The sequence below is a fragment of the Heterocephalus glaber genome, unplaced genomic scaffold (assembly GCF_053883595.1).
Source record: "Heterocephalus glaber isolate CG9 unplaced genomic scaffold, H.glaber_assembly_v1.0 deba00001452, whole genome shotgun sequence".
NCBI lineage: Eukaryota > Metazoa > Chordata > Mammalia > Rodentia > Bathyergidae > Heterocephalus > Heterocephalus glaber.
In genome coordinates, this window is record NW_028258302.1 from 23,511,381 (window position 1) to 23,524,762 (window position 13,382).

The window sequence follows — 13,382 nt, forward strand, 5'->3', positions numbered from 1 at the left end:
TTGCCTTCCACTGGAGGGACAGCTGCAGTCAGTGAAGGGCAAGAAATAAAAAATAAATTTTAAAAAAAGAAAAAAAAGCAAGCCAGGTGTGGTGGCCCATACTTGAAATCCCAGTACTTGGGAGGCTGAGGCAGGAGGATCATTAAAAGTTTGAGGCCAGCTTGGGCTACACAATGGCTTCAAGGCCAGCCTGAACCACACAGTGAGACCCTGTCTCAAAAACAAAAAAAAGTGGGGCAGCACAGAGGAAGCTCCTCCCTCCCCTGGTTTCAGAGGAAAAAGAGCAAGAGTCAAGGGAGGGAGACAGTCAGGGAGACCTCAGACCTGGAACGGCGCCTTCTGTTTCAAGTACTCAGCCTGCCAAAGTGCCACATTTTAGGGGTTCACTTTTGAGCCCTAACACTCTCCAGGGGCAGCTAGCTCCTCAGTCACAGCCCTGATGGTGCAAATCTCTTTTCTTGTCTTCTTTCTTTCTTTCTTTTTATTTATTTATTTATTTATTTTTTTGCAATACTGGGTATTGAACCCAGGGCCCTCACAATGAGATACATCCCCAGCCCCTTTTTCATTTCTTTCTTTCTTTCTTTCTTTTTTTTTTTTTTTTTGGTACCAGGGATCGAACTCGGGTCCTTGCACTTGTGCAACAGGCGGCGAAACCACTGAGCTAAAACCCTGGCCCTCATTTCTTATTTTGACACAGGTTCTTCCTAAGTCACCAAATTGCCCTGGCTGGGCTTGAGCTGTGATCCTCCTGCCTCAGTCTCCCAGAGTGCTGGGATTACAGCCATGCACCACCACACCCAGCTAAGAACTCTTCTTGGGAAGAGCCAAAAGCTGCCTCCCTGTCTGTTGCAGTCACTCCCCATTGGTCCCTGGAACAGGTGCCTCTCTCAGGTCCTGAATTCATTCATTCATGGATCCATTGATGAATCCATTCAGTCATTCATACAGCTGCCGCCATGCACAAGCAGACTGAATGCTTACTGTTTTGGGGGGTCATTGGGGAAGATGCAGGGGGGCAATAGATAAGTAAGGTTGCCAGGTAAGCCCCAGTCAAATGTAAATTTTTGGTGAGCAATGAATCATTTTCGTGTCCTGTGTGATATTTGAGACCTAGGGAAATTATTCATTGTTATCTGAAATTCACATGCAGCTGGGTGTCTTGTGTTTCTATTTGCCTAAGTAAGATATTTTCATCTGGTAACAAATAGAGGAAAATGAACCAAGCAGAAGAGTGATACTTAGCCTGGGTGGTCAGGGGAGCCAGGGCCCCCTGGGAAGGAGAACCCAACCCCAGACTCCACCTCCACCCCATGCCTGGTTTTTCTACACAGTATCCCAGCTTCTTAGGCTGTGACTCTTTGTCACTATCAAAACCTTATATTAGGTTGTGACTCTGTCTCTAATGAAACTTTAGAACTGTCCCAGGAGACAGACAAGAGCTGCAGAGATTCACTTGGGTGTCATTTAAATGTCTGTAACAGGGAAGCCCCGACGGATGTGGGCAGAATTCAGAACAGAGCCAAGGAGGGATTCCATAGTTGGATCCCAAAAGGTGAGAAAGCCACCAGGGAGGTCATTTCTTAGCCCCAAAACTGACTGGGGAATAAGGACTGGACACGCTGGACCCAAAGGTCGTAGGCTATATAACCATTCTCACTTAGGTTACGAGAAATCTTGCGTGTGGGTCCATCGAGATCTGGGTCAAAACCCATGTCCAAGCCTGAGGTTGCTATGAACACCAAGGGACCCTGGAGGAACTGGGACTATCCACATGGCTTGGGAGGGGAACCTTGCCATCTGCTTGGAGTGATGACATCATTGCTCTGGTGGACTCACATTTTTAAGGGACTCAACATATTACAGTCATTCTTGTGTTAAGAAATAATAAGCACAGGTTTGGAATTTTAACTATTTGTAATATTTAAGAGGATATATAGGAGCAACAGGACACTCTCAAGGTTTTATTTGCAAGTGCACGGATTTAGACCTGTGATTTTTAAGTGGAAATTGTGACCCTAAAAGGAAAGTCAGACAGGCTCTCCAGAACAAATAAGTCTTCCTAGGAATGACAGGGGACCACAGTCTGGGATATACGTGCCGTGACATCACAGGCTTATCCAAGGACATTGAGGCAAAAGACTTGGAAACAAAGAGAAGCCACATAAGCTGTGTAACCAGAACCCTCGGTTGCAGGGCCCGGCTGCAGGACAGGGCTCAGATCATTGCTGCAGATGCGCTTATCACACTGGTGTCCGGTGGAGCTGCTTACTGAAGTCCTTGGGCCTGAGGCAGCTCTCTGCAGTGGCTACTGTTACAGGCAAACATGAAGGCCCTGCAGGACTTTGCTGCATTGCTGTCACCTGTTACTGGTATTTATGCACAAAGTGTCCCAAGTCAAAGCCTCCTGCTTCCATTCTGTTAGGATTTGACATAAGTGACTCCATTTTGGTACCAGCAACTTTCACAAAATCTTACTAAATTTGTCAACAGTAGTAATCCGTGAGAACTAAAATTCACCACATTTATAATATACCTTCTTGGACTTCTAGGAAATATTTAAGTGCCTTAAAAAGTCTTCTGATAGGGGCTGGGGATTTAGCCCAGTGGTTTTGCCACCTGCCCTGCAAGCCCAAGGACCCATGTTCAATCCCTGGTACCCCCAAAAAAAAAAAAAAGTCTTCTGATTAAAGGCAACAGAAATATCTTTTTTAAACTGAACATATTTACAAATGTTTAAGCATGTTTAACTAACCCAGGTTGTATAGGGGGCCAAATATTCAGTTTTAGAATTTTAATTTTAAAAATCATTTTTAAAGTTGTTACATTAATTAAAATGATTTTTTTTTCTAGCTAGTCATGCACACTTGTAGTCTCAGCTACTTGGGAGGCTGAGAAGGGAGTTTGAGACCCACCTGGGCAACACTGTGAGACCCAATCTCAAAAAAAAGGCAAAAAATTCTAAACATTTTATATATGTTTTCACTGGAATAAAATATATATAACTTAAAATTTAATATCTTAACTATTTTTACATATAAAGCTCAGTAGCATTTCTTACATTCACATTTTAGGCAAACAATCTCCAAAACTTTTTGTTTTGCAAAATTAGAACTCCATACCCACTAAACACCACCCCCCCTCCCTTCACCCCTCAATAGCAGTCACAATTCTATTTTCCATCTCCATGAACCTGACTGCTCCAAGTGCCTCGTATAAACGCACTCATCCAGCATGGGTTCACAAAAGAAGATTTTTCACCTGAATCCAAAGCTTACAGGCAATTGTTGAATGCATAACCATGGTAAATTGAATATTCATTTTTGAAAGCCAAAGGAAACCAACGATCTATTCTTAGCACAGAAGCCTCGAGGGCACCAAAACTGCACGCTGACCTGATGTCACAACAGCTGCAGAAATTAAATCACATCACCCACTCCCACCTTCCTAGCGCCTTAAGCTCCCCGTTGGGGTCCAGATGGGCCAGACATCACCTTCTCCAGGGAGACCAGGCTGGCTCAGCTGCCACCTCTAGCACCTGCTATGAACTGGGGGCTTCAAGCGCTTACCACATTTCATTCTTCTCACACTCAGTGGGGAAGGCACTTTCACCACCGCATTTTACAGATGGGGAAACCGAGGCACAGAATACTGCAAGCAGCACTGGGATTCAAATCCAGCCTTGCCTTCAGGGTTCTCCGGCCATATTTTGCTGGGTTTCAAGATCTCTGTTTCCCTCTTCCCCCTCTACTTATCTTGCTCACAGTGAATCCTTTTCTTCCTTCTCTGAACCCTAAGAGGCTGTGCTGGGCTCCTGGTCAGTGAAGCCACCTGCTGGAAACTGGGCACAGGGCGCTCCCCCCAGGCACAGTTGCCCCCTGTGCCTAGGAAGAAGGCCCTACTCTCGGAGACCTACTGCTGACCTCTCTCAAATGGAGTCTCTGGATCTTGACCCCAACCACCAGGAGAAAGTGTCCGAAAGCTAAAGGAAAGCGTCCGGTGAGGGTGGACACCCTGGACTCGGAATGAGACAGGCTCGGACCATCTCTGGCAAGAAAAACGGCCGCCTCCTGATTCTAAAATGGGGACCTGGCGCCACCTGGTGGCATCATCTCTTCCATCCTTTGACACATTTCTTTTTTTCCAAGAGTTGGGTTTTTTTAATTTTTATTGGTACATTTTAGATTTACATAACGATGACATTTGTACCTGTACGTGATGTATCTTGCTGTTTCTTTTTTCCCATTCCCCTTCCCTCTCTTCAATTCCTCTCCCCCTCCTAATTTACAAAAGCTTTTTCATTTTTCCCTTCTATTATCTTTTGTTCTTGTTCCTTGCTTCCTTTCCTGCTCCCCCCTCCATTGTTCCCCTTCCAATTTGAATATTTTCTTCCCATTTCCCAAAATCTATTATACATTTTGGTTCTTTTTATTGATACGGGGGATCGAACTTGGGACCTTGCATTTGCAAAGCAGGTGGTGGAACCACTGAGCTAAATCCCTGGCCCATTTTGGTTCTTATTTACTCTTTCAGTTTCTCACACCAGAGAAATGATGTGGTATTTGCACATGTGTGTCCAATTTATTTCTCAAGGTGCATCTATTTAGCTAGAAATGTCTTGAGCTTATCCTTCTTTATGGCAGAGTATTACTCCACTGTGTTAAAAAAAAAAAAACCCACACATCTTTATCTGTTCATTAGTTGATGGGCCTTGGGGCTGTTCCCAAGATTTAGCTATTACAAATTGTGCCACTATAAATATGGGTGTGCATATATTGCTGTGGATGAGGCTTTTAATTCTTTCAGGAAAATACCAAGAAGGGAAATAGCACCAGACACATTTTCTTTTTCTGGTACAGTACAGTATCTCCTTGGCCTGAATCCCCCTAGGAACAAGGGATTCCGCTCTCTTCACCAAGCATTTGTCTCCTATGCCCAAGCACCAAGCTCCACCAGGAGAAATGATTCAGCATAAGATGGTCATGGCCTGTGGAGAGTGGGGGGGTGGGCCAGCACCTCCCAGAGAGGACACTGCAAGCCAGAAATGGCCACCTCACGTGCAACTTTAAATTTCCCGGCAGCTGCATCTTTTAAAAGAATAAAATAAATAGGTAAAACTAATTTTAAAATATTTTTATTTGGCCCAGAATGTCCAAGATATTCTTTCAACATGTAATCAATATTCTTTTTTAATTTTATTGGTACATTTTAGATGTACAATATAATGACATTCATCATTGGAGATTTGCACCTTTACATAATCTCTCTTGGTTCTTATTTTTTCCCCCTTCCCCTGCCCTCCCTTCAACCCCTCCATCCCTCCCTATTTACAAAGACTTTGTTTCCATTTTTTCATTTTCTCATATTAATTCCATTCCCTTCTTTCCTTTCCCCTACCCCTCCCACTTCCCCTTCCCCTTTGTCCCTTTTCTTCCTATTTCACATTATGTATTATATATTTTCATCCTTATTTACACTTTTAGTTTCTCACACCAGAGAAACTATTTGTTATTTACACATGTGTGTCCTATTTATTTCACTTAAGAGTATCACATCAGTGTGCATCCATTTAGCTATAAATGCTTCTAATTTCTCATTCTTTATGGCTGAGTAGTACTCTATAAAAACAACACACAAAACTCAATAGCTTTCCTGTACACATACAACAGACTCACTGAAAAAGGAACTGGAGAAACAACTCCCTTCATAATAACATGCAAAAAAAACCCCAAAAAACTAGGAATCAACCTAATGAAAGAAATCAAAGACCTCTACTCTGAAAACTACAGCACTCTGAAAAAAGAGATCAAAGAGGATATCAGAAAACGGAAAGACATCCCTTGCTCCTGGGTAGGAAGAACCAATATAGTGAAAATGGCCATACTTCCAAAACTGCTGTATAGATTCAATGAGATCCCAATTGAAATTCCCGCAGCATATTTCACATGCCTTGAAAAAACAATCCAAAAATTCATTTGGAACATGTAATCAATATTCTTTTTTTTTTTTTTTTTTGGTACCGGGGATCGAACTCGGGACCTTGCGCTTGTGAGGCAGGTGCCAGAACCACTGAGCTAAATCCCCGGCCCTGTAATCAATATTCTTAAAAAATTATCTTCTTAGTGGGGATTTAGCTCAAGGGTGCTGCCTCCTGCCTCACAAGTGCAAGGTCCTGAGTTCAATCCCCTAAACCAAAAAAAAAAAATTATCTTCTTGGAGCCAGGTGTGGTGGTGTGTGCCTATAATCCCAGTACTCGGCAGGCTGAGGCAGGAAGATGGCTGTGAGTTCAAGACCTAGGTTATATAATGAGTTCAAGTCCAGCCTGAACTACACAGTGAGACTTTGTCTCAAAAAAAAAAAAAAAAATAGGGCCAGGGATTTAGCTCAGTGCTGCCACCACCTGCCTCGCAAGCTCAAAGTCCTAAATTCAATCCCTGGTACCAAAAAAAGAAAAATTATCTTCTTGGGCTGGGAGTGTAGTTCAGTGGCAAAGCATTTGTCTAGTATGAGGAAAGTCCTGGGTTCCATCCCCAGCACTGCAAAGATAAATAAAATGATCTTCTTTTATCCTACCAATTCTTTGAAAATCTGTGTGTATTTTTATACACTTCAGTGGTACATCTTGATCTGAATGGTGCTCAATCATTGAATCAAATACCAACTAGATGTAGTTGTGTAGGCATTTGTCAGATGTGATTAGCATTTAATCAGCAGATGTCAAATAAAGCAGATTTCCCTCCAAACAGTGGGTGGGCCTTGTCCAATCAGTTGAAGGTTTTGACAGCAAAGACTGAGGTTTCCCGAAGAAGAAACAATCCTGCTTCAAGACCAATAGGCAGAAACTGAGTTACCAACCTGCAGATTTCAGACTCAGGAATGTGCCATCCTTTTCCTGCTACCAGTGATCCCTCAGGCTGAGGTTTGACCAATGATCTTCAGCATGTTAGCGGGGCTCCCCCTGCTTTTCAAGCTGACTCGTGTGCATTTGATGGTGAGCTGTACAGCAGTGTGGCTCCCGGTCAGAAGGAGCCCATTGCCCCTGGTGAATAACCTGTGACTACAGCCCCATGAGCTTACGCTGGGCCATGGCTGCCCTGCCTGACTTCTTTGACCTCATTTATTTTCTAACTTTCTGTGGCATGAGGGTTTATGGATAACAATCAGGTACCTTCACTGAAACTCCAATCACATATGATTCAGTGCATTAATACTCTACACATCTCTGTAACATGCTGCATTCAAAAACAGTTCCCAATAAGCCTTGTGATGAAAAGAAGAGAATAAGGGGAGTGGGGCAGATGTGCTCGCTGCCAGGTGAAATTGAATACCCTGGAATCCATCCAGGAGCGTCATCGTGGAGCAGTTGTCCCTTGTTGGGCCATAAAAATTTGACCTCTTCCTGTTATGTGGAGGGATTTAAACTATAAGTTCTGGACTGGCTGCTTGAAGATCTCACTGCTTCTTAGATGTTGGACAAATGCCTATGGAGATCATCTTTGGCCATTGTCAACATGACCTTTTAAAATGAAAAACTTGGGGCCGGGGATTTAGCTCAGTAGGTCCACCGCCTGCCTCGAAAGTGCAAGGACCCGAGTTCGATCCCCGGTACCAAGACAAAAAAAAGAAAAGAAAAGAAAAACTTGCCATTCTATCAATATTCATGAAGTCTCTGGATAGGAAAAGGGCTTCTCCAGATTTCAAATTGTGATAAAGGCAATTTTAAAAGAAATAAAATTTTCTCAGTGGCACCACGCCTGCCTCGCAGGCTTAAGGTCCTGAGTTTGATCCCCAGTACCAAAAAAAAAAAGAAATAAAGTTTTGCAATTTTTAATTTAAAAGAAAAGAATGCAATGTCCACTCTACTCAGATGTCTAGACCTCCAACCTCACAATCATGGAGCCAGTGCATTAACACATCTCTCCACCTCCTCACACTCATCCTCCCAGGTGGTACAGGACCAGGTGGAGCAGAGAAGACCAGGACCAGAGATGAGTCAAGTCTTCCTTATTAGTAGTCTGAGTGATGGGACACCCAGCCCTCCCTCCATGGGAAATGTCTTGCAGGGTGGAGGGCTGAGGCAGTTCACATGGAATTTGTGGCCCCTCCTCACAGCTGGCCAGAGACGCCTCCCAAGGCGCTGGGACCAGGAGGTGGGCTCAGCTGGGCCAGAGGACACAAGGGAGAGGGAGCAGAGCAAGGCGGAGCAGGGTGAAGCACCATGGGATCTCTCAGGCAGGAGACAGGTCCCACTGCTGCCCACCCTGTCTCCTGCCAGAATTCCTGCCTCAGTCAGCTCCCCACAGAGCCAGCATGATCACCCTAAAGCGTATCTCGTGCCATCGCCCTGTTCCAGAGTCCTTCTATGGCTTCCCATGACCTTAGGACAAAGCCGGAAAGCCTTCCACAGACTCCCCAGGCTCTGTGTGCCCGAGTCACATGGCCAGGCCGCCTCTCACATTGCACAGGCTTTGAAGTATGTTATAAAATAGCACGGACCATCAGAAGCCCCCTTTACACAGCTTTGAATAACTGTCTATATGCATCCGTGAGATTCAGCTGGGTGCCCAGCCACAGTGGACACACTGTGCAGTAGCCTGTGTGTCATTCCATTGTTTTCTGTAATCCTGGTTTGTGCTCCCATCTCCTTTACAGAGGAAGAAACAGAGAGGTCCAGAGAGGTCCCCAGCTATGAGTGAAAGAGCCAGACCTGACCCCCCCAAGTCTACCAAGTCCAGAGGCCCCACCCCTCTCTTCAGGCAGGTCGATGGCTTCGTGCAAACGGGTGTTGACAACAGCACTCACCTCATAGGGTCCTTGTGTAGATAAAGTGAACTAAGACGTGGGAAGCTGCCCGAGGCTCAGGACGTATGGACCTCATCACAGCTGTGCACTGCCTCAGGGCAGGCCCTGCAAGGTCACATTTGGGATGATTTTGCTGCAGGGTCCTCGATGATCATATACTTTTTCAGTTTTTCCACAATGACCAGGCATTACTGTGTATTTCTTTCTTTATACATTGTTGCACACAGGATGAGCTGCCAGTGTCCTTAAAGCAGGCCGTGGATGTCTGTGTCCACTCCACCCAGGCTTCCCCAGGCCTGGCCCGAGAGACCTCCAAGAAGGACCACAGCAGGAGGCAGCACAAAAGACCCCTCTACCAGCCCCAGAGCTCTGGCACCTGCTTGGCAGGGGTGGAGGCTGCTGGGGGTGTGGGTCTGTCAGCGCCAGGAACTGGCCCGAGCTAGGTCTGCCCTTTGCTGGCATCTCGAAAAAGGTACTGAGCGATCCCTGTGGATCTTCCAGGCCCCTGGGGGAGCAGTGGGAGCAGCCGTGATGCGTGAGACCTCCGGCCCTGAATCCAGCAACAGCTGTGACCACTTCAGCTATTTTAAACCCTTGAGCACCAGGAAACTCCTGGCCTATCCAGCAGGCACTGCGCCCAACAGGGCAAGCCAGAGACAGCAGCAGCCCTGCGTGTGGGTGGCTGGCCAGGGCTGGGTTGTTTAAGGGGAGGGGGCTTCATTTCTGTACATCATCATCTCATTTAACATCATGCTCTCGTCGTGCTGAGAGACGGGTTGTTTGCCTGCCCATGGCTGTCCAAGAGCAAGGCTGAGAGGACCCTTCCCTTGCCGCTGCCTGCAGCCTGAAGGCCTACAAGTTCCCATCCTGCCCTGATGCTCTCTGGAGCCGTGCAACCCAGGCTACTTCTTCACACTCTCTGTGTAGTGGGTTACTGGAGGATACAATGCCCTGACCCTAATCCACATGACGAGTGCCACCTGGACCAGCACAGCCTGCAGAGCACCATAAGCACCCACTGCTATTTCTCTCAGGGAGTTTCTCTTTGCTTTGTGTCACCTCTGCGCTGATCCTGTCATGACTAGCCTCTGCCTTGCTTGATTCAGACCAGCAATGTCCTCCTCAGGACCCCAGTTTCCCACGGGTGGAATGAATCAGTGATGTTCTGTGTACCCCAGAAAAATTAGCACCCTGGTGTGTGTCCAGCATCTGCCACACACAGTAAGGCTTCAAAAGGAACTCAGGGCAGGGGGTGCCTGTGCCTGAGCCACCTCTGTGGGCCTCAAAGTCAGCTCTGATTGGAGGATGCACTCATCAAGGCCACCAGGGGTCAATCAGAAGTCACCAGCCTCTCCCTGTGGGTGGGAGGGGGGGGTCCGGACCCCCAGCCTGGACTTGGACTCCCCCTTCTCCACCCACATTCCTCCCAGATCCTGCCTGCCCTGGGAAGCAGCTGGGCTCTTCACTACCTCTTTAGTTGGGCCCCCGGGGAGAAGGTTGGGTGTGCTTCAGCTCTGGCCACCCTGTGTTTTAGTTTTATTAAGGAAGAATCCAGCATGACTTAAATCTATTTATTTTTTGCAATGATGGGGATCGAACCCATCACACATGCTAAGCAAGTGCTCTCCCACTGACCCACACTCCAGCCCAGCTCTGTCCAGGTGCACCCCTTCCTGGGACCCCCACCGCCTTGCCGAATAGCCTCTCCTTTGCCCACTCACCCTCCAGGCCCCCCACCAAGAAAGACCCCTCATTCACACGGGACTGAATCATCTCACTTGCCCCTGGCCTGGGTCTGAGAAGAAGGGGCTTATGGGGGAGGGCTGCCCAGGCCCCCAGTCAATGTCACTCCACATCTCTGCACCCACAGAACACAGTCTGACCTCTACAGGGCAGTCCCTTCCCTCAGCGACTTGGGCCAGGCCCAGGCCCTAATCTTCACCCCATCCCTGCCCCCTGGACTGGCACATCCTGTCAGTCACCAGGTGCCACCCAAATCTCAGCCCATAAACACCGGTCGGGTCAATCCCCTCCTCTGCAGCCCTCTCACGCTCTCTGTGGGGTCTGCACTGCCTGCCTTGCCAGGGAGGCCTATTGTCCTCCTTCCCAGGAACGCCCCGGGCTCCCACCTGTGCCGGCCTGGCCCAGCATTCTGGCCCTGTCAGCTGCTGACTTCCCCACTCCAAGCCCACGCCCCAATTTCCCTATGGCAATGGTAATCCAATGGGGAGGGCAGGGCTCTTGGGCTATGTCCTGCTTCCTGGCTTTGGTCAGGAGGCTGTCTCTCCTCCCCCAGTCAGTAAACACCTCCTTCAAGGAGGCTGAGGCAGCCTGGTGCTGTGGCACCCTAGGAGGCTGAGGCAAGAGAATCACAAGTTGTGACCCTGTCTGGGCACTGGGCAACTTAGCTATTTAGTAAGACCGTATCTCCAATTTTTTAAATTTAGAAAAGGTTGGGAATGTAGCTCAGTGCGAAAGACCTAAATTCAATCCTCAGTATAGGAAAAAAAAAAAAAGGCTCGGGTCCTTTCCTCTGACAAGTCTTCCTGGACCTCAGACTGGGTTAGGGCACCCTCTCTGCCTCCCACTAACTCCTATCCTCCCTCTGGCAGTTCACGTGGAATTTTCTGACTCACTAAGCTGCGGGGATCTGGAGGGAGACGGGGTTTGTTGAATGAAAAAAAGATCAAGCCAAACGGGGAAAAGACTAGACTGCCTACACGGTGACTTCACTCGGATCTCGGCAAAGGGGTGGGGCGAGCTGAGGGCGGGACCACAGTGAACCCAATGGGAGAGGAGCCCGGCGGATGCCACGCCCACGCCACTCCCCCCGGCGGCGGGATAAGGCAGCTCGCAGCGTCCGGCGGACGAAGGCTGCAGCAGCAGGCTTACCTGTGACAGGTGCTGGCGTGGCCAGGGTGCGGGAAGATGCTGCGCGAGCGGACAGTGCGGCTGCAGTTCGGGAGCCGCATTGAGGCGGTATACGTGCTGGGCACGCAGCTCTGGACCGATGTCTACAGGTGAGCTGGGCCAGAGACCCCTGGGACCACCACGCTCGGCCAGAAATCCCCAACACCCCCACCCCCACCCCCACCCCCGCTTCCCCTGACTCGGGACGTGAACAGCCTGACTCCAGCCCCAGTGGCCCCTCAACTGGAGGCTCCCAGAAATCCTAGGAACTTCACCCAGAAACTTGGCAGCCCCACACCTTCTGTCGGATTCCCTGAGCCCCTCCAGACACCCTAATGGCCCAGCTCCCTCACGACCCCTCTCCAAGACCCTCCACTTCCCCAGTCTGCCCACCCTCTGGCCCTCTCTACCCCTATTCCCAGGGGACATCAGCACCCTCAGTTTCTCCACTGCTCACTCCCCTTTCACTTCTCCTCAGCCCTCCTGACTCATCCCACCCCAGCCCAGCTCCTGCTTCCTCCGGTCTGCTCAGCAGAAGCTTCTGGAGGTTCGCTGGGCAGGGGCAGGACGACAGGGGAATCTGGCTCCTTGGGTGCTTACAGTTCTGATTTCACCCTCCGGGGGCTCAGGTGGCTGCCTGTGCCAGGCTCTGGCCATGAGCTCTGTGTCCCCGAATGCCTTCCCTGGCTTCACTTTGGGGTCAGAGAGAGACCACCTTCTGTGTGCTGAGGGCCTGGGATTCTGGATGCAGGGAAAGGGTCTTTGGGAGCACCCCAGATCCAAGATCCTATTCCCTTCCCACCTCTCTCTCCACAAACTCGGTAGAACGCAGGATTTCTGAAACAGCGGGCATAGGATAGGGCCCTGGGGACACAGCAAGTGCAATGGCCCAGCTTCCTGCTGTGCGAATGGGGCTTTTGGAGGTGTGGCCAGCGGGGTGAAGGGTGGATCTATCTGCAGCCTCTATAGCAAGCTTTGACATGGTCCCGTCGCTAGGGAGGAGGAGGAACTGTGATCTTCAGTCCCCTGGCCTCTCTGTGCCTTATCGCTCCCCAACTGTTCTGCCACCTGGAGCACCTGCTCTCCCAGGGCCCTGACAAAGCCCATGTCTCCCCCATACCCCCCTGAGCACATTCATTCCTGCCATCCCTGTGGTGCTGGCAGTCCTGCCCACCTGCCCAGCCACCCCACTGCCACCTCCACAGCAGGTGCTTCCCATGCTGATCCCATCCAGCCCCGGGACCTCTCTGCGACTCTGCCCTGGCCTGCATCTCTGCTTCTGCCTGGCCCAGGCCTGGGCCTCAGTGGTCCCACATGTACACCTCAGTCTGGGTGGTCACTGACGCCACAGCAGACCAGTGGAGTGAGGTCCTGGCACCTGTAGCTCTGCCAGGGAGTGGGCTGGAAGCCAGGTGGTCAGGTCTCTGAGCCACAGCTGTCACCATACCCCTCTGTTTGTTTGCTGGGACACTTTTGGTTCTGCCTGGAAGCCCGGTGAGGTGGCCCCTGGGGGTGAGGAGCAAAGGAGGGGATTGTGCTCAGGCCCGCACCCTACAGAGTGAGGCACAGGCCAGTGAGGGACAGGGGAAGAACTGTGAGGGCTCCCTTTGCCCTTCCTGGGACACAACCACAGCCACAAGAGTCCAGACCCTCACCCGTCCATGAGCTC

At 49.4% G+C, this 13,382-nt stretch overlaps 1 protein-coding gene across 2 annotated transcripts in view; it reads left to right on the forward strand.

Annotated features, from left to right (window-relative positions):
- Window positions 1-11,629: 11,629 nt before the first annotated feature.
- Padi2 (peptidyl arginine deiminase 2) overlaps window positions 11,630-13,382 on the forward strand; it is a 40,825-nt gene continuing 39,072 nt past the window's right edge. For both annotated transcript variants that reach the window (XM_004850386.4, XM_004850387.4), the window contains exon 1: window positions 11,630-11,823. In XM_004850386.4, the coding sequence (XP_004850443.1) occupies window positions 11,732-11,823 (92 nt within the window). In that variant the 5' untranslated portion in view covers window positions 11,630-11,731. The remainder of the gene's footprint in view (window positions 11,824-13,382) is intronic.